Genomic DNA, 20,052 nt, shown 5'->3' on the forward strand with positions numbered 1-20,052 from the left:
TACATGGCAGGACCTGGTCAATGACCTGAAGAGAGCTGGGACCACAGCAGTATCAAAGAAAACCATAATTAACACACTACACCGTCATGGATTAAAATCCTGCAGTGCACGCAAGGTCCCTCTGCTCAAGCCAGCGCATGTCCAGGCCCATCTGAAGTTTGCCAATGACTATCTGGATGATCCAGAGGAGGAATGGGAAAAGGTCATGTGGTCTGATGAGACCAAAATAGAGCTTTTTGGTTTAAACTCCACTCGCCGTGTTTGGAGGAAGAAGGATGAGTACAACCCCAAGAACACAATCCCAACCGTGAAGCATGGTGGTGGAAACATCATTCTTTGGGGATGCTTTTCTGCAAAGGGGACAGGACGACTGCACCGTATTGAGGGAAGGATGGATGGGGCCATGTATTGCGAGATCTTGGCCAACAACCTCCTTCCCTCAACAAGAGCATTGAAGATGGGGTGTGGCTGGGTCTTCCAGCATGACAATGACCCGAAACACACAGCCAGGGCAACTAAGGAGTGGCTCCGGAAGAAGCATCTCAAGGTCCTGGAGTGGCCGAGCCAGTCTCCAGACCTGAACCCAATGGAAAATCTTTGGTGGGAGCTGAAAGTCTGTGTTGCCCAGCGACAGCCCCGAAACCTGAAGGATCTGGAGAAGATCTGTATGGAGGAGTGGGCCAAAATCCCTGCTGCAGTCTGTGCAAACCTGGTTGAGAACTACAGGAAACGTCTGATCTCTGTAATTGCAAACAAAGGTTTCTGTACCAAATATTAAGTTCTGTTTTTCTGATGTATCAAATACCTATTTCATGCATTTAAAATGCAAATTAATTATTTAAAAATCATACAATGTGATTTTCAGGATTTTTGTTTAAGATTCCGTCTTTCACAGTTGAAGTGTACCTACGATAAAAATTACAGACCTCCACGTGCTTTGTAAGTGGGAAAACCTGCAAAATCGGCAGTGTATCAAATACTTGTTCTCCCCACTGTATATATATATATATATATATATATATATATATATATATATATATATATATATATATATATATATATATATATATATATATATATATATATATATATATTGTGACGTCCACGGGACTTGAACAGTCCCGCCAACGTAGAATGAGCCGAAACGATGGAGGCGGTTTATTTATTTATAACCCAAACATGGCGGTTCTAATCGCTCTACTGCAAACGGGACGAGGAAGGTGGCACGAGTCGCTTTTCACTGAGTTGATGATGTTTATTTGTTTTTATTATTAACCAGAAATAACAAGACTCGGCAAGAAAAGGGATCCGGGGCGATTCGACGGGATGGTGTGGGATCGGGCGTGGGGAAAACACAGACAATTCCAATGAATATACAATTCTCAAACCCTCTAAGGCGCCAAGTACACACACACACACACACACACACACACACACACACACACACACACACACAAAACGTAGCTACTTCTGGTGGTCAGGCTGGACCGTGGTGTGGACGCAACTGTCCCTGGATCAGCGTCGGACGAGCTGGCCTTGCTCTCGTCAGGGGGGGCAGGAGAAACCGTGGTTCTGTCGACCTCCTGGTCCTGGCCCAAGTCCGCTCACAGCTGCCAGGGAACCAGTTCTGGCGCCAAATTGCGAGCAGGAGAGGGAGGCAGGTCCGCCCGCCGTTCGACCCCGTACTCCGAGTCAGCAGAACCCCAGAGCCAACCAAGGTGAGGCACGAGGCTCAGCAAGGCTCCAAGACACGATGAAGAACACGATCGAATCAGCACAACAACAAGTACGCTTCCCGCGCAACAGCCTCCACACCAAAAAAACACGATGTTCTTGTCCCGATCTTCTTCCTCTTCCTTTTCGACCCCGAACAGAACCTTTTTATCCTCCTGTCCTCGTCACTTCCAATCGAGCCGTTTATTGGCCCACCGCCGTCGCCTTCTGCCAATCGTGATCACGGGGCGGAGCCATCCGCTGCACTGTCCTGTGACGTCACAGCCAGCCTCCAGGGACTACTAAAAGGGGTTTATGCAGACACCCTGACCCTATCCCGTGTCCCTATCTAATTACGTGACAATTATCATTTCCCCCTTGAAGAAATGAACATTTACTAGACAACTTATCACCACTGAATTGCTACTTATTACATCGAGATCCTGGTAAACTCGAACAGCATGGCATACCTAATTAAACATCCTAATTACCCTTTGAATGCATACCCCCCCCCCTCAAACGTAACAATATATATTTCCAACAATGGAATGTTTGTTGTTATGAAGATGATTTGGCTCCTCTGGCGAGATTCGTTCTGTTGGATATAACTCTATTTTCCTGGAAAAATGCAAATGCCATCAAATAATGAATATGCAATGAGGTAATTAGCATATGTGATGTCATAAACGGATTATCCCTTTCATGCCATTCAATTTGATACCAAAGTTTCTTCTCTATCTTGAAAATTAACAAATCTATGGTCATTCTATGTTAATTAGGTGAATGTAGTAAATGTTGGCGTTCCCATGGAAACCATCCTGAAAAACATAGTTGCCACCAATTCCGGCCACAACCCCATCACTTTTCGGTCCTCCCACATAATAACCTTTAAAATAAAAAACCATGGTGTGATTTGTTCGACAGGGGGAGGGGTGTTTGACATATGCCGATTTTAACCCCTTGGCTACGATAGGTTCTCAGAGTGCAGATATAGATGGGTGCACCAGGGTTGAATTGTCTCCAGCAAGTGGAAGTAAGAGATACAGGTGGCTCGAGACACCTGAATCTCTAAAAGAAAAAAAAGAACGATGTAAGAAGCCTTGGGGTTGGGGGGATGTTGCATAAACGAATATAAAAAGTGCAAAATTAATGTTTTAAACAAAAGTTCAGTGTTCTGAGCTTTTTTTACGATATTCATTTTGTACCTTTTATAGTTGTTCACAGAGGTGTCGATGGGGCACGTACCCTGAATGTTTTTTGCTGTGTCACAAATCTATTTTAACCCTTTGGCTATGATATGCCACTTTATAATGATTGGCCTATTTTTTCTCCATATGCCACTGTCCTCGATGTATGATTGGGGGTGGGGGGGATCTGAAGTTTGAGGGGGAAGCCACAAATCTTTTTGGAAGCTTACGACACCTCTGTCGTTTATGTAACATGTTAAAGCAGAGGCTCCAAAACGTTTTTGTCCACGACCCAAAATTTATAATCACATTCGCCTCACGACCCAAATGATGCTGGTACCTACCATAAAAATTGTCAGATAAAACACTTTCGACCAGGAAAACCAGGTCCCCCCTCCCCCCCCAGCTCGAAAACCAGGTCCCCCCTCCCCCCCCCCAGATCGAAAACCAGGATTTGTGAGAAGTCGGCAAGCTGCCGACATTCGACGACGGTATACTACTTAAGATGAAGCAGCACGTAGTCACTCACAACCTATTAGAAGGCTTTTGGGTCATGACCCTGGGCTTGGGAAGCCCTGCTTTAAAGCTTTGGATTCTCAACAAGGGTTCGAACCGTTGACCTCAGAATCAAAGCAGATGCTCGTACTATTGTTACAGATCTGGTAGCCATTTGCACACAAAGAGACAGATCAGTTATCCCCGTAGATCAGTTATCTCGGTAAGGATGTGTTTATAGTTAGAATCCCTCCCTTCTGTCAAATGGGAATTTCATGTGTGCACTCCGGGTTTATTATTTAGTCAGGGTTTTTTTACTACAACAACAACAACAACAACAACAACAACAACAACAGCGGCACAGTCCCTCACTCAACCCGGTCGCCATTACGCACGTAGTCTTCGGTGAGGAGTTAGGCGGAGCTACAATCGCCTCAGATCGGGACTCCACCCAGAAGGGTGGGAGTTGCCCCGCCTACCGTGGGCCTGTCCAATGAGGGACGGCCAGCGAATCGCACGACGCAACCATCCAATCAGGAGGCGAGTGGTCAGGAAAGAAATCCCTCCCACCTCAGGAGAGGCTGAGTGATCGGCGCGTTCTGTCTGGCTGTCTGGGTCTGCCTTGCCTGGTGTCGTCTGATCCGTGGAAGCTTTTTGGCTTTGATCGCCGGTCACCTCGTCCGCCTTCGTGTTGGCTGGCATCCGTCGCTCTATCCCTCGTCCCTGGGGCTTGGTGTTGCGTTGTGGCGGTGGGTTCGAGTCCCGCCACCAGACAAGCTCGACCAGACCGCATGAGGCGGACAGGTGCAAGTGCAGACTCTTGCCCTAAGCTCGCCTTCCCTCCCGAGCTGAAGGGCCAAAGAAAGGCCGCGGCCACAATTTCTTTTGGGTGTGTGCGTGTGTGTCTGTGGGCCCAGTCTATAAGTAGCAATTGTTTAAGTGCCTTGCACATTACTTGCGTTCCTTCTTGATAGTCGGTTTAACTCTTCTCTTTTTGTGCTCCCCTTCCCCATTATAAATAAACCCCAATTGTTCAATGTACCAGCTCATTGTTGTGCTTTCTATTAATGACCCAGCACGGTTCGTGCTTGAGAACCAGTAAGCCGATTGGGCTGCAAGTTGTCGTTTGGACCGACGGACTTTGGTAATTCCGCTCGGTTCCACCGGACCGAGGTCGCTAGAGCGGGCCGTTCTGCCCGAGGTCCGTCGAGGGTGTGACCTCCCCGGTAATTTGACGACGTGGGTACTTAGGTATATTGAAATTTGGCTATTAACCCGACCCCACGCCGTCAGAGAATTGGCGAGCACGGTCCTTAAGGGACCCTTGACCTTCAGAGTTGTCTGAAGGTTACGACCTGCAATTCCGGGTGTTCGGTGGGAGACGGCTCTACTGCTCCACCTGGCGGCCGTTCCTCGCCACCGACCCACAACACTATTACAGCACTGTGTTTACATTAACTGTGGGTGACTAGAAAAGTCATTAGGGTAAAGTGACTGATTTCACAAAACGTTTTAAAAACATTTTATCCACATTTGTCCAATGCCTAAACAGAAGGTTGTTGTAAAACATTCCAGCAACGTTGCGATAATGTTGTGTTGACTGGATACTGACCTTGTGAATCAGATGATTGCATCATGATTATTTTTCTCTCAAATAATTGGTGTGCAAAGATTTATCACATGATTGAGGAATTCAATATTGCGCATGTTATCAGGTCTTCCATGTGATTTTGTAGTTGTTTGTACTTGAAAATTATGAGTACTTACCCTCACTCCAATCCTTGTTGGCCTTGCCAGAAGGAAGCTTGAAGAAGAAGAAAATGTCAGGTTTTTGGCAAGTGGTGAAAAATGGCTGTGGACGAAGCCACATCCTGTTGCAGGAGGAGTTGGAGAGTCCTAGCCCCAGGAAGACAGTTGTTCCAGTCAACAAAGGTGAAAGGCCAAAGAGGCGGCCACTCGCCATGCTGAAGAACACGCCTGGAGACATTGTGTCCACAAGGAAAGGCATCGCTGGGAAGACTGGAACTGCTTGTGGGAGTGCAATGCAGGTGCTGATGAGAGAGTCAAGTTTGGCGGTCAAATGTTTTGAGTCTTCAACTCAGTTATTCCACAATTAACTTTCCTCTTTAACTATCTTCACTGACACTTGCATAAAGCAGAATATATCTCGGAATCATTATTGCAATTGCTGGAATGTCTGACTTGTCATTTCTTTGCAGAGTGGATGTGAGAGCAGACCTGGAAATGGTGATCAATGTCGAAGGGCGTCATCACCGCAGAATGTGATGCAACAGAATCGCTCAACTTCTGGTGATGCTCAGTGGCGAACGTTCCGCCGAAGGGTGCGGGCAGAGTCTCCTCCAGGAAAACTCCGATCACAACGAACCTCGGCCAAGCATGGCCTGTACTCATCGCCGGTCGCAATCGATCGTGGGGCGCGCACACGCAGGTAGGGAGCACCGATGTAACCGGAAACAAAATATACATGAACCCGAGTCTGAATTCTATGTTTTTATACCAGCATATCAAAATGACTTCGGGGGGAGGAATTTAATGTCGAGGAGTTTCCATGTTCATGATGAAAATGAATTCCTCCTTTTTCAACTTATATTGTACTAGTAGTGCCTACCCGTCGCTTTGCTGACGTATTTATCAAAAGAGAGCATCTTTCCCTTCACAAATCTATCAATGGGTTTTTTTTTTGTTTTGTTTTTAGTGAAGCAATTGTTCATTAAAGCAAGAAGGAGAACTGCACTCGGTAGAGAGCATACCTCCGCCAGGATGAACAGTTTACGTCTTGTATCCGACCGGTAGGCCGGATCTGGATCTGGACCTGAACCAAAATTGAATCGGCTTGCTCTTGTCATCTAACCAAGTCCTCCACATATTGTTGTCATACGTCATCCACAACTTTTTGAAGTATCATGCTATCTATCTCTTTGGGGCCCATCTCTCAATGGGGAAGAATCGATTTTAAAAAAAATTCTAGTATCCGGATTCTCACCAAATTCAAATCAGTTCGGCCTTGTCACACCACACCCAACCTGTCCACCAAGTTTTGCCCAAATCTGTCCATAACGTTTTGGAGATATCGTGCTCATAGACAGACAGAGGCATAAATATAACCTCCGTCGATCATCGGTGACGCTGGTAATATAATGGCACACATTTTTATTTTATTAAGAACGCTAACATGCAAACCTATATTGTGCACTAGCAACAATCCTTTTCCACCTGGGCCCAAAATATGGAGAGCCATGACATTGTTTCAGAGAATAAAAAGTACTGTTGCGAAATATTGTTACGAATTTGGAAATCTATCACACACAACATTCAGGTCCTTTAGCGCAGATATTTCAGTAAGTATGTGTTTTCTAGATAGCTTCCTTTCCCTTGTCTAATGGGTAAATGAATGAAAATGCGTTGTGATTTATTTTAAGTCAGGAGTTTTAATGAGATTCTGCAAAGAAGAAGAAGAACAACACTCCGCCCCGAGATTCTGAGAAGTAAACAGGAATGACCGTTACAAAAAAGTATGCTCCGAAAAGAACGACAACTCCCGCGCTGGGATTTTCCCCCGCGTGCCGGAAAGGGGGAGGGGGAGCGTATAAAGGAAGGCTTGCAGCGATGCAGAAAGAGACGAGACTTGAGGAGAAGCGAAGGGAAGGAAGAAGCAAGGAGGAGCATCATCTCAAGCGAGCCATCTCATTCTAGCTGGGTTCGGTCGTCATCTCGCTGGAGCGCTCGTCTCGGGGAAGCCTGTCTGGTCTGGTCGGCATCCTCCTCATCCTCCTCCACTTCCTCTTCCTCGCGAGCTTGGGCGATCACCTCGTCTCACCTCGGCTGGGTTCGGTTGTGTCGCACCAGTCCTTGGGAGACCGGAGCTCCCGGAAGGAGGGAACGTCCAGTCGCGCGTTCACGGCCAGGTAGCCAGCCATCCTGGTCCTCGGCCCGACTAACCTCCGTGCTGGAGGTCCAAATAAAGACCTTTCGGTCCAATTCTTGGGGTGTGCGTGTGTGTGTTCGTGGGCCCATCTACTAGGTAGAAAACTGTTTAAGTGCCTGTGCTGTATATATTTTCATTGCATTATCAATAGTCGGTTTAGTTCTGCCCTTACGTGCTTCCCTAACCCCCCCCCCCCATTATTGTTGAATAAATACCCCGATTGTTAAATGTATCAGCTCGTTTTGTGTTTCTTTCATTGGTTCGACATGACGCGTGATTGAGAATTTGTTCAAGCTGTTACGGCCGTCAGGGGACATTTGGACTGACGGTTCTTGGCGATTCAACCGCTCGGAATCGCACACGGAAGGAGCGCGCTAAGCGGCTCGTTTCGTACGAGTTCCGTCGAGGGTGAAATTCCCTGGTAGTTGGACCACGTGGGTATTTAGGTAAATTGAAGTTGGCAATCGACCCTACCCCACGTGGTCTATCCATTGGCGGATTTCGGTCCGATAGAGGACCCGGACTTATCCGGGGCGACGATCTGAATTCCGGGCGATCGGTCAAGCCGACTTGCGGCTCCATCTCGCAGTCATGCTCATTGGCCGACGTCCCGGCCCCGCAACAATATTACCGCTCTTTCATGGTTGGCATATTGTAGAGTCGAGCATCACCTAATAAGCTCATCATACATTACATTTATTATAAAATACTGCTCTGGGTGTAGCTGCTGTTGCTGAATACCACCTCGTGGCCTTCTTTGCTGGAACTCTGATCGATCGGCAAAAATTCTCAATATTTGTAATGTATTTTCAAACACTTATCTGAGGCTCGTGTTGGAGGTTTTACATAACTCCCATGCAGGACAAACACATTAATAGACGTCATTGTACTTTGCTCAAATTGACTTCAGTAGATTATGTATGAACACATGGTGTATGGGATTTAAACCTCAGGGGTTCCGAGCTTCATGAGCCAGCGGTTCAGATGGTAACACTAACAGACCAACTTGATATCGAATGTTCCGCTTCTCTCTTGCAGCCTGCGGCGTATCGGATCTCTTGGCTGTAAGGCATTCTGTCGGAAGCAAGCGACTGCACCAAACAAGCAGCATGACCTCAATAGCTCGGATGACGCGATGGACTTGACCGGCAGGTACTCTTTTCATGAAATCCTGATAGATTACTGCGCTATGGCGTATATCTGAACTCTTCTGTCACTTTGTCCATCTAATTGCAGGTTTTTCTGGGATTGAGCATCGACTGTGACACAATGCTTTGCATATCCATCAGCACAGTCCTCGCCATAGTGATAAAAGGGGGTTGGTAGTGGTGGTGGTGGGGAAGGGAGAGCCTCAAAATCGATTTCTATGTATGATATGTGCCCACAAGTATGCAGATTCTCTTAAGGTAGGAAAGGAAAACGAATAAGATGTCCTCATAATCCTGATTTTTGTTGGAAAGTAGTGTTTGACCATGATGATCTTCGAAGCTGAATATTCTCTTGACATGGTGGTAGCACTGCAACACAACTGAATGGACTCCAGTAACCAAACTGTGAGTGATTGGTGCAATTTGCTGGTGTAAATGTGATTATATAACCTTCATCAAATTACATTTTGGAGAAACATTCTGGGTACTGGTTAGTTCAAAATAGTTTGTGGTTTAAAAAAAAAAAAAAAATCAAATTGTGAAATGCCGGCTCTGCATTGTGTCATTTTACGACATGCTAGACATCAGGCTTCCTGATCTTTAGTATGTAGCATCATTTGCTTGCAGTGGGTGGGAAGGACTTTGGGCCGCTGATGCAATGCCCTTTGAAGGTTAGAGCAGGAATTTATAATTTGTTCGGGGTTGATAATAACTCGCCTACTCTTCATTAAGTACACTGGGAACTTCAACGTCCACCGACTAACTCTAGCAGATGGGACACCCAGTTTAACGTCCATCAGAAGGACAGCACACACATTGATGTAGAGTGCTGCATGTGAAACACCAGCATGAAAGTTTATAGCTGGGTCAGGATTCAAACTCAGGTTCGACAGCTCTGAGATGAGTGTGCATACCTCGAGGTGATCCTCTTCCCTATGTGCACCTTGCTGATGTTGTAATAACCTTTGTGCATGTGTGCATTTGCTAAATTGTTTATTTTCATCATTTGTTTGAAAAGAATTCCCTTCTGCTCTGTCTACACTTTTTAGCTTATCTGGAATTTACATTGCAGAATAGGTATTGTCATCACGTGCCGTCCTTCCGTCCACCCGTCTCCTTTTTCGACTTCTTGCGGCCAAACCGCTGGACCGATCCAGCTGAAATTTTGCAGCAACGTTCCTCTCCTGACTGGTAACAGGAATAGCAAAGCTCTTTCCGGTCACATGACTTTAAGTATGTAAAAATGGCCGACTTAGTAAGTTTCTTCAAAAATCTTCTCCAGACCCACCATTCAGAATGCTACCAAATTTGGGTTACAACATTACGCCAGGGCAGGGATGTTCAATTGTGATGGTCATGTCCATGACTTGACCGGAAGTATGTCAAAATGGCTAACTAGGTAAATTTTTGGGAAAATCGCATAAATTCCTTTAAAAATCTTCTTCTCCAGACTCACCAGTCAGAATGATACCAAATTTGGGTTACCACATTAGGACAGGGTCCTGATGTTAAATTGCCGAGGCCATTCCGATCACATGACTGGAAGTGTCAAAATGGCGGTCCCGCAAATTCCTTCCAAAATCTTCTTCTCCTGATCCACCAGTCAGAATGCTAACAAATTTTGGTTACAACATTAGGCCAGGGTCGGGATGTTAAATTGCCGAAGTCATTCCGATCACATGACCGGAAGTGTGTCAAAATGGCTGACTTCGTCAATTTTTGTGAAAATCGTATAAATTCCTTCAAAAATTTTCTTCTCGAGACCCACCTGTCAGAATACTAACAAATTTCGGTTGCAACATTATGGTAGGGTAGGGAACGGGGATGTTAATTATATTGTGGAAGTCATGCAGATCACGCGACCAGAAGTGTGTCAAAATGGCCGACTTGGTCAACTTTTGGGAAAATCGCATTAATTCCTTTCAAAATCTTCTTCTCCAGACCCACCCGTCAGAATGTTACCAAATTTGGGTTACAGCAATAGGCCAGGGCCCAGATAAGCTACAGGTCCAGTGGTCCTTTTTTTTCTGCAGGTTGTTTCACTCATTGGAAAGCTATCTCACACACACCACACATGCAGACAGACATGAGACAATACACAGCCACTGACCTTGGGGGAAGTAAATTCCTGGGTATGGGTGACGCCACCTTCATGACGTCACTTTACTCTTTACTTTCCATTCTCAGTGGGGAAATTGGAGACATCAACTCACCCCAAGGGATGCCCCACCCCCCCCATGGTTTTTTTTGCTGTGTACTTTGCTCTAAATGCTGAGCATCAAATGAGGAAGCAGCATTGACCAGTTTTAAAGTCTTTGACATGATGGCTAGGTGTCAGAATCAAACTGCTGACCTCCCAGACTTGGAGCAAAAGAACTAACCGTTTTGTCACCGATTCTGTTGATTGTAATTTTCACCATGTTGTGGTTTTTATGCTGAAGAAAAAGATGTGCTGGAAGCCCCATTACCCGATCTGCCAAGTGGTGGGTTTCTACCTCTTTGCCTCTAATTTGTGAATAATTAGCCCGTCCCCAAGCAGCGGGAGACATGTATGTGTCTGTCTGTGCCATCACTTTTTTTTTCCTTTCTTCTTTTTTTTTTTTACCATTGGACCTGTTGTCAATTAATAATTTGGTCAAAAGGTCAACCTTATAAATGGTCAATTTTAATCCATTTGACCTGAAATTTAAAGAATTTGCAAATTGCATTCACTGAATCGGTTCACCAATGCTCGAAGCCGATTGGTTTGAGGTCAAAAGGTCAAGATCACAAAATTATTTTCCATCTGAATGACTTGAAATTTGAGCATGGTTTGCATATTGGGTCACGAAAGCCTTTTGCTCTTGAGGCAAAAAAGGTCTAGGTCGCCTAAAATCTTGTTTTTAATTAATTTTTATTTTTTTTTGTGCTGTTTTTATCATGTTTAGCAAATGGAAGAACAAGTGCGAATACAAAGCGGATGTGGCCGGGCTTTACTTTTATGATGCTTTCTAGTTCTTATTACAGGCTTGTTTTTTCAAGTGTAGAATTTTTTTTTTCTGCTTATTTTTTTTTTTTTGATCCCCCTGGTTTATCCATTTTTGTTGAAGTGATCATTTGTGTAAAGCATGTAGTGGATGGTTCAGGTGATTGTTGGTAATGTTTTGTTTTGGACAGCGAGTGGGTTTCCCTGGTGATTCCTGAATGAAGATCAACTCACAGCAGGTAAAGTGCCTGCGAACAGTATGAACCGTCTTGATTAACCAAGTGATTACCAATTATTATGGGTGAGTTTGCCACAACAGCAAACCATGTGTTCATTTTTTAAATCTGACCTTCCTGGTTTTTATAAACAGCTTTTCCATCCCTACTTTTGCTTGGGACTTCATTGTAACAGGTGCCACATCCTTGTTATCACATGGGATCATCTGCTGGAATCTAGTTTTGTTAAAATTTGAAAAAAAAAAAATCTTCCTTTGCTAATTTTAATCACATTTTTTTGTTGACATTAAAATACTGGATATAAAAGCACATACATGCCACACTTCCTCCTCTGCTCATTTGCCTTCAAATTTATTGATGTAAGAGTTTGACAATGCATTTATAATGTTTTTAGCGAATGAGGCAATGGGCAATCCCTTACTCTAGCCTACTCTTTGATTGGTACCATGAATTGGTGCAAGCAGGTGGCACACCTAGTTTTGCAGGACATCTCCGTGTTTCGACGACTTTCCTGCGAGGTACTAAAATGGGTTTATCGAGTCGTATCGGTTTATCGAGAGAGAAGAAGGAGGCTTGGTGATTGGTATGGAAGGAAGAAAAGGTGGTCAATGCAGAAAGGGTGACTAGTAGAAGCTAGACAGGTGTTATGAACAGAGTGAAGAGGAGGAGGGACAGAAATGGTTTGACAGAGCACTGATTGTGATAGAAGTGGCACATGGAAGAGACTGGTGGGCCAAAGTTTGAAGATGGTTAGACAAAGTGGGATTGTTAATCAGTCAGGCAGCCTTGGCTTGGTCCGCTTGGATGGGATCCAAAAATACCGATGGATGATAAAGGAGTGCCACCCCAGACATGGGAGCAGAATTCTATCACCAGTCTGACTTGGGATTTGTAGAGGATGAGAAGCTGATGGTAGTTAAAGTATTTGTGAGTTCTGAAGAGGAAACCAAGTTTCTTGGAAGCAGATTTGGCGATATTGAAGATGTGAGGCTGCCATGAGAGATTTCTGGAGATGGTGACATCGAGCATATTAATAGAAGAAGACTGCTGGAGTTGATGGCTGGACATGAGAAAAGGAGGGTGGCTGTGTTGATCTTGCTGGAATTGAGTCTTGGACTGATTAAAGGAGACAAGGTTGTTGGATCTGCATTGGAGGATGAGATTGATGTCATGACTGATGGAGGCAGCAATTGAGAGGCAATCGGCAGCACTCGCAGAGGACTGGGAGGAGGTGTACTGGGATTTGTAACTGGTGGGGGAGGACAGGAATGGATGGGGTGGAGTCATCAGAAAAGGAATGGATGGGGTTGTTAGTAGCTGTGAGCTTGATGAAAAGGAGGGAAGGCAAAATGACAGAAGCTTGAGAGACACCAGAGTTATTGTGGTGTGGGTCAGAGAAGAGGGCACCATCAATGCAGATAGAGATAGCCAAACAAGGAAGCTAAAAAAAAACCAGGAGATGAGTTGAGGCTGAATATCAGACATTGAGAGCTTCGCTTGGAGCCCTTTGTGCCAAACTTTGTGAAAAGCTTTGCTGATATCCCGTGCAACAACTCCACTTTCACAGAAATGCTCGAGAGCTGAAGACCATTAGTTGGCAACATAGTACAGGAGGTTACCAGTGTACCTGGCTTTGCGAAAGCCATCATTGGTGGTCATTGAGGAGAGAGAGCAGGATTCTTGGGGTTAACAGTTGTTTATTGATGAGAGACTCTATGATTTTGGAGATATTGGAGGTCAAGGTGATTGGATAATAATCGGAGCGATCAGAATGTCGCCCTTATTCAGGACTGGGCATACATTGGCATGCTTCCAGGAGGTTGGGTTAATACATGTACAGTAGGAGAAGCTGAAAAGCTTGGGAAAAAAGAGCAAGTTTGGGAGTGTGGCATTTGAGGACAAGAACAGGAATGCCATCTGTACCATTGGCTTTGTTGGTGACAAGGAATAACAAGGACATTTGATGCAGGAGGAGCCCATTCGGCCCAACATGCCTGCACCACACCAAAACCAGGTTCAAGACATCCATCCATCCATCAAAACGACCTGATTTCATGGAAGGAGGAATGGGGATTAGAAAAGTGTGGCAGGCTCAGGGGTGTCACCACGATGTTAAAATAGAAATAGGACCACACATCGTGAAGCTCACCTGGATCAGGAGCAACAGTCACTCAAACTCCCCGCAGACCTCCTTAGACCTTGAATTTTTTGATGCCGTGAACAAACTTTTGGTACATCACGGGTGATAAAGGTTGTGGTCAAGGTTCTTGAAATCATATGTGTAGTTTCTGAGAAGAGAGCAAATACCAATTGGGGGGAGGTCAAAAAAACCCCCTTAACGAGCGCAAATTTTGATGCGGTCAATTCATCTTTATTCGGCATCAGATATGGAGCTTGTGGCCTAGTTTCATCAAAACCGTGTGTTTGGATGCATCAATAATGACTGAAGTGTTTGTGGACTGACTCGCTGACTCACTGAATGACTCGCTCACTCACTCACCTACGGACACTGCTCGATCGCATATGCTCACCTGACTAAAGCCCTCTACATCCAATACTCCCACGTACCGATGTACTTCAAATTTAAACACATAGTCTCACCTCATGCGTTCATTCTGAACAACAACAAAAAACATCAACTAAACACGCTACTATTATGACCCATATACTCGTATCATCCATGCACCATACTCTGTCACATAGTGTCTTGGCATGGGTTACGAACGTCGTAAATTTAATTCTTCACTCACATCCGGTCAGAGATCAGATATAAGAAGTTTCAGATTTTTCAGATAAAGATTTCAATTCAACCATTCATGGCTATGCCTGGTGTTAGCTTAATGGTTAGGGTGGTGGGCTTTGGATCCTAGGATCCTGAGTTCAAACAGTTCAAACCCTCACTCGGCTGTTGAATTAATACCAGGTGGTGTTGGCTCTGCCTGTCATTCTTCCAATGTTGGCAAAATGAGTGCCAGCATGCTGGTATACTGTGCCGGAGTGGCGACCCATCCAGGATTGTGTCCAATAGCCAAGGAGACTGTTTAGACAGCACCAACGCCCTGCACAGGGCATGCTCCCAATGGATGGATGGATTCATGGCTGGAATACCACTTCCACTGATGACATCATCGTTATCAACCTATATACCCCATGGGGAGTTGACGACGTATGCCAAGTTTCAAGTTTTTTTTTTTTTTTTTTTCTTTCGTTGTGTGGTTTCAGAGAAAATGATGTCGAAATGTTTCATTTAGTCCAATATGGCTGCCGTATCGTGTTACCTATGATGTCAGAGCGAGCAATAAAATGTGGGGAGTCCCTCCTATGTTTTAAAGTTTTGGATCGATCAGCCAAGCGGTTGCAAAGAAAAATATTTTTATAGCGAAAATATATAAATGCAGACACGCACACACACGCACACGCACACACATTGGAATAGTCTCGCATCCCCATTTGGGAGAGGCTAATAATTACTTTTAATATCAAAATGGCTGCAGTGGCTGATCGCTGATTATCTGGCTCCAGGCTCTGATGCTGAGGATTTTATTTGTATATCTGTGTACATGAATGATTGATTGGGAAAAAAAAATGTTCCTGAAATATTCCTCTCCACACAAACATTCATTCTTCTGATATCGGGTCCAAAATTTCGAGCTTTGAGATTTTCTAATCTGTCAGTCTCATGAGGGGCATCGTTGCTGTTTTATTCGAGACATGGTTCACAGCATGATATTTAAAATTGAGGGCACCACCAACTAGTGCAGTTGCAAAATAGGCAAGACTCGGGTCCCTAGGCTCATGACCCGAACCTCATTGGAGTCATGCTTGAGACCTGAGCCTTGCTGACTGGAGCCATGCTTGAGACCTGAGCCTTGCCTACTGGAGCCATGCTTGAGACCTGAGCCTTGCCTACTGGAGCCATGCTTGAGACCTGAGCCTTGCCAACTGGAGCCATGCTTGAGACCTGAGCCATGCTTGAGACCTGAGCCTGCCTACTGGAACCATGCTTGAGACCTGAGCCTTGCTTACTGGAGCCATGCTTGAGACCTGAGCCTTGCCTACTGGAGCCATGCTTGAGACCTGAGCCTTGCCTACTGGAGCCATGCTTGAGACCTGAGCCTTGCCTACTGGAGCCATGCTTGAGACCTGAGCCTTGCCTACTGGAGCCATGCTTGAGACCTGAGCCTTGCTGACTGGGCAGTTGTACTCGTTGGTGATACCTGCAGTTTTGAACATGGAGCTTCCTAACTACAAGCATTTGATTGAATGATACTTGAACCAAACTAAGTCAATATTGCATGATGATTGTACATTAGGCTTGGTATAAGTAACAACATTGTTGCAATTGGACTTTGCAGGTGCAGAGATCCAAGGATTGGCACTTGGCAGCCTGCAACAGATTGGAGATGGGATGAAATGAAGAACATGCTGTTAAACAGTGAATGAAGAAGGTGCAATGCAGTAAAGATATAATCTACACATATGATGCTGACATGTATACATGACATCTTTATATTTACACGTGTATTTATCTACTTGTATATTTTAATTACCATTTATTTTGTCATTTTTGAAGGGTCCTTTATTTGTTGTGGTGTAATTGATGTTCAGTATTAGGTGGTGGACAGCTGGCTGTTTGGTCAAGTGGTTGAAGACTATTATTTCTGATTGACTAGTGGGTTCGATGCCAACCCGCACTTGGCAAGCAAGCGTCACAAGTATTCCACACACACGAGTGAAGGGAGACCATTTGTCCTACCTACAGTGGACCAAAATCAGCTGCTTTTTGCACATTTTATTGGGTGCCAGGGGAGGTGGTATAAAATAATAAATTTGATGGAGGGGGGGGGGAGGGCGAGGGGAGTAGGGCAGCAAATTGTAATGTCAGCGAGTGGGAAGATTGATGGGGATAAGGGTTCAATTATTGTGTATGTATGCCTGGTGTTGGCTTAATGGTTAGGGTGGTTAGGCTTAGGTTTAGGATCCGAGGATCCTGAGTTCAAATCCCACTCGGCTGTTGAATTAATACCAGGTGGGGTTGACTCTGCCTGTCATCCTTCTGAGGTCGGCAAAATGAGTGCCAGCATGCTGGTATACTGTGTCGGAGTGGCGACCCGTCCAGAATTGTACCCAATAGCCAAGGAGACTGCTTAGGCAGCACCAACGCTCTGCACAGAGTATGGTCCCAGTGGATGGATGGATTGTGTATGTAATGTATAGATGGCTTTCATCTTTCACCAACCGGTTTATGAATTTTAAATGTTTGCTGCCATGCACAAACACTCCTCTCCACCTCTCTTCTTATTCCATATGCAGCATTGGGCTGCGAGTAGCACCATTGACTGAGGATGCAGCTGTGCCGCTGATGTAACACCCTTTGGTTAGGGCAGCAATTTGAACCTTGTTCAGGGTGCCTGGCACCAGCTCGCCTACTTTTCGCGAAGGACACCGTGGGATCATTAATATTGACCAACCAATGCTGGCAGATGGGATTTCCAGTTTAACATTGATCCGAGTGATGGCACACTGGAAAAATATGTTGGTTTACTTATTATCATGAACTGCTGTATTTTAAAGGCATTTGTATCTGGTGAAATAAAAGGATTTTGAAGTTTAATTACAATGTGTAATTGTGTGGCGACTGGAATGGACACATGATGGGAGTCAGGATTTAAAAGTTGTGTTGAGTCGGTATAGAATTGGTCCCACAATTATACGACTGATTACAGTTTGTGGGATTAATGTCATTATTGAGTGAGTTATTCCTGGAGCTGCAAGTACTTATTTTCATCTGGAAGAGGATTTGTCTCTCTTGAATTTCTTGGTGAGGCCTCAACATTGAAGGGACTGAACCTCTTTTGGAGAGGAGAGCGTTCCATTGACATCACGTCATAAATCAAGAAATGAAAGCAGCCTCGTGCTGCTACAAGCAGAGAGCTTGGCAAGCAGAGCAGGGTGTTTAATTCTGTTGAATTTGTGAGATACGGTCTAGGGAAGCAGTTCCCATCTCTTGAGATTTGATTATGGTACTCACAACTTAGAGACTGAGTAGTTCTGATTTTTAAAGGAATGACTTGGAATGTTGGAGGATGCCCCCAGTCTGCAGCTGGTGATGATGATGATGGCTGGTGATGCGGCTAGCCCAGGAAAGGTCATGGCTGATAGTGAGGCCAATAAATTAATGACATAACCTCTTTCAGTGATTGACCATGGAGAAGAGCATTTTTATTTTTTTCAACCTCTCATGCTCATGGAAGAGCTGCGCCACAAATCCGAAGGGGGCGAGTGACTTGCACCACGTGGGTTTTGCCTGCTGCCGAAAACCCACGGACCTGTTTTAGTATCGTCAAACCCCGTATTGGACAGAAAGTACAACCAATTTTTTTAAAATCCAATGTTTTGCTTCCATTCCACTCTCAATGATTCACACATAGACTGAGAGACCTGCAGCGACCTCTGGGTGACATGCAAGGTACCAAGCTGCAGTATGTTGCTGTGCGGAATCATGAGCTTTACCCAACCAAAAACCATGTCACCACCCTCCAGGATTCCGCGAGCAGGAGCACTTCACTTCCTCAAATCCACCATTTTGCCATCACCACAAATCAATCGGTATGCGCTTTCCAATTCACTGTTCGACTTCTTACTGTGATATTTTTTCGGTACTTTTGAGTATTTTGAATGGTAGGGTTCAATTCGGATTGTTTTAATTCATAAACAGGATGTCTAGTGGGGCAACTTAGCATAACAATTGTGCATTTTGTGAGGAAAGCACCAAATTTGGCACACTAGTAGCCAAGCAGATTATGAACAGATTTGGATATTGGGCCATCTCAAAATTTTTGATGGCAGTGGAAAATGGCTGCCACAGCCATCAGCGGCTGAATTTGAGATGGCTCAATATCCAAATCTGTACATAATATGATAGGCTACTCGTGTGCCAAATTTGGTGCTTTTTCTCACAAAATGCACAATTGTTATGCTATATTTAGCTAAGTTGCCCTACTTGTCCACAAATTACCATTCCGAATTCAAACCATAATAAAAAAAAGAATGAAGTGGGATAAAATGGTGTGGTTTCATGCATGTGAAAGAAAATTTCTCAACGTTTTATTGCCAAGATTTGTCAAGATCATTTGGCATTTATCATCATTGGTAAACCAGGTTACACTGCTCTTTCTTGTGGGGAAGCCATTTGCAGCAAATGTGACGTCACACGTCACAGGCGACACCTGGGAATGAAAAAGGTCAATAAAACTGAGAAATGTTCTTCCACATGCATTAAACCACTCCGTAGTATGTAATTTCATAAAAATTTTTTTTCCAGTTTTAGTCACCCCAATCAGTTTGAACTTTTTTTAAAAGTTGTCTTACCTGGCACCTCCTTATCATTACTTGTCAAAAAACGACTATCTTGGGATTCTGGTATATTGTGCATCACTGACAACCTCTCCAATAGCATTTTTACCACGTTTGGTTAAAAAGAAAACCTGCTTTCCATTCCTACCGACCTGTTTTTCATCGCCTCCAACTTGCCACATATGCTAATCACACATGCGTGAGATGATCTACCATATCTATTTTCAAAGTAGCTTCAAATACTTACGTGTTAATTTTGTCTATGGGGGGGGGGGGAATTGTATCTCCCCTTACACCGTCTGTTGATGACTGAAGTTTTTTTTTATTTTTTAATAAATTTTGATCCATCATCTTCCGACTCCATAAAAGGATTGTTACCCAATCTTGCGTACTGCCAGTGCTGGGAATCCATCACAGATATACAAGGTACTGAGACACGAGATAATTTGTCCCATCATTCCTGTACTATCGGGTTGGCAGGCTGGCGTAGAGGTACGCACACTCCCCTCGAAGCTGTCTAGCCCAGGTTTGATTCTCGGCCCAACTAGAAACTGTCATCCCGGTGTTTCACAGGCAGGGTTATTCCTCAATGTGTGTTCCTCCGTCAGATGGACGTTAAGTGGGAGTCCTGTCTACTGGCATTAGTTGGTCGATGTTAAAGATCCCATGGTGTCCTTCACGAAGAGTGGACGAGCAATTGCTGGCACCATGTCCAAAAAATTCCAAAATTCCTGCTCTAATCTCACATTCCCCCTGCCCCAAGGGAACAAAGTGAAAAAGGGTCAACACCCAAGGGGGTTGCTACACCCCTAAGGTTCTTTTTCCTTCGTATGTAGCACAAGCCTGTAGGGTAGCAATATTGGCTAATGGCGTTGCTGTGCCACTGTTATGCCCTCTGCTGGTTCGGGCAGGAATTTGGAATTTGGCCATGGTGTCGGCGAGAGCGCACCTACGCATCATGGAGGAGACTGTCAGATCTTTATCATCGAACCAACGAATGCTAGCA

General features: G+C 44.7%; 2 protein-coding genes and 1 long non-coding RNA gene across 5 annotated transcripts in view; 2 read left to right on the forward strand and 1 right to left on the reverse strand.

Moving 5' to 3' along the window:
- The window catches only part of LOC147028437 (uncharacterized), a 26,578-nt gene extending 9,274 nt beyond the window's left edge, over positions 1-17,304 (forward strand). For both annotated transcript variants that reach the window (XM_085878870.1, XM_085878869.1), the window contains exons 2-6: positions 5,193-5,443; positions 5,615-5,844; positions 8,380-8,493; positions 11,646-11,693; positions 16,046-17,304. In XM_085878870.1, coding sequence (XP_085734996.1) covers positions 5,216-5,443; positions 5,615-5,844; positions 8,380-8,493; positions 11,646-11,676 — 603 coding nt within the window. In that variant the 5' untranslated portion in view covers positions 5,193-5,215 and the 3' untranslated portion in view covers positions 11,677-11,693; positions 16,046-17,304. The remainder of the gene's footprint in view (positions 1-5,192; positions 5,444-5,614; positions 5,845-8,379; positions 8,494-11,645; positions 11,694-16,045) is intronic.
- Positions 16,042-20,052, forward strand: part of MPHOSPH9 (M-phase phosphoprotein 9) — a 135,556-nt gene continuing 131,545 nt past the window's right edge. Inside the window, exons 1-2 of one of the 2 annotated variants that reach the window (XM_085878849.1) lie at positions 16,042-16,138; positions 18,122-18,299. The gene's annotated coding sequence lies outside the window, so the exon portion shown is untranslated. The remainder of the gene's footprint in view (positions 16,139-18,121; positions 18,300-20,052) is intronic. The other variant, XM_085878851.1, reaches the window with a different exon arrangement.
- Positions 18,789-20,052, reverse strand: part of LOC147028439 (uncharacterized) — a 44,024-nt gene continuing 42,760 nt past the window's right edge. Inside the window, exon 3 of the long non-coding RNA XR_015057576.1 lies at positions 18,789-18,919. This is a non-coding gene — a long non-coding RNA (uncharacterized LOC147028439). The remainder of the gene's footprint in view (positions 18,920-20,052) is intronic.

Source organism: Eptatretus burgeri, chromosome 4, assembly GCF_056783735.1.
Source record: "Eptatretus burgeri isolate ZD-2024b chromosome 4, Ebu_testis_v1, whole genome shotgun sequence".
NCBI classification, from domain to species: domain Eukaryota; kingdom Metazoa; phylum Chordata; class Myxini; order Myxiniformes; family Myxinidae; genus Eptatretus; species Eptatretus burgeri.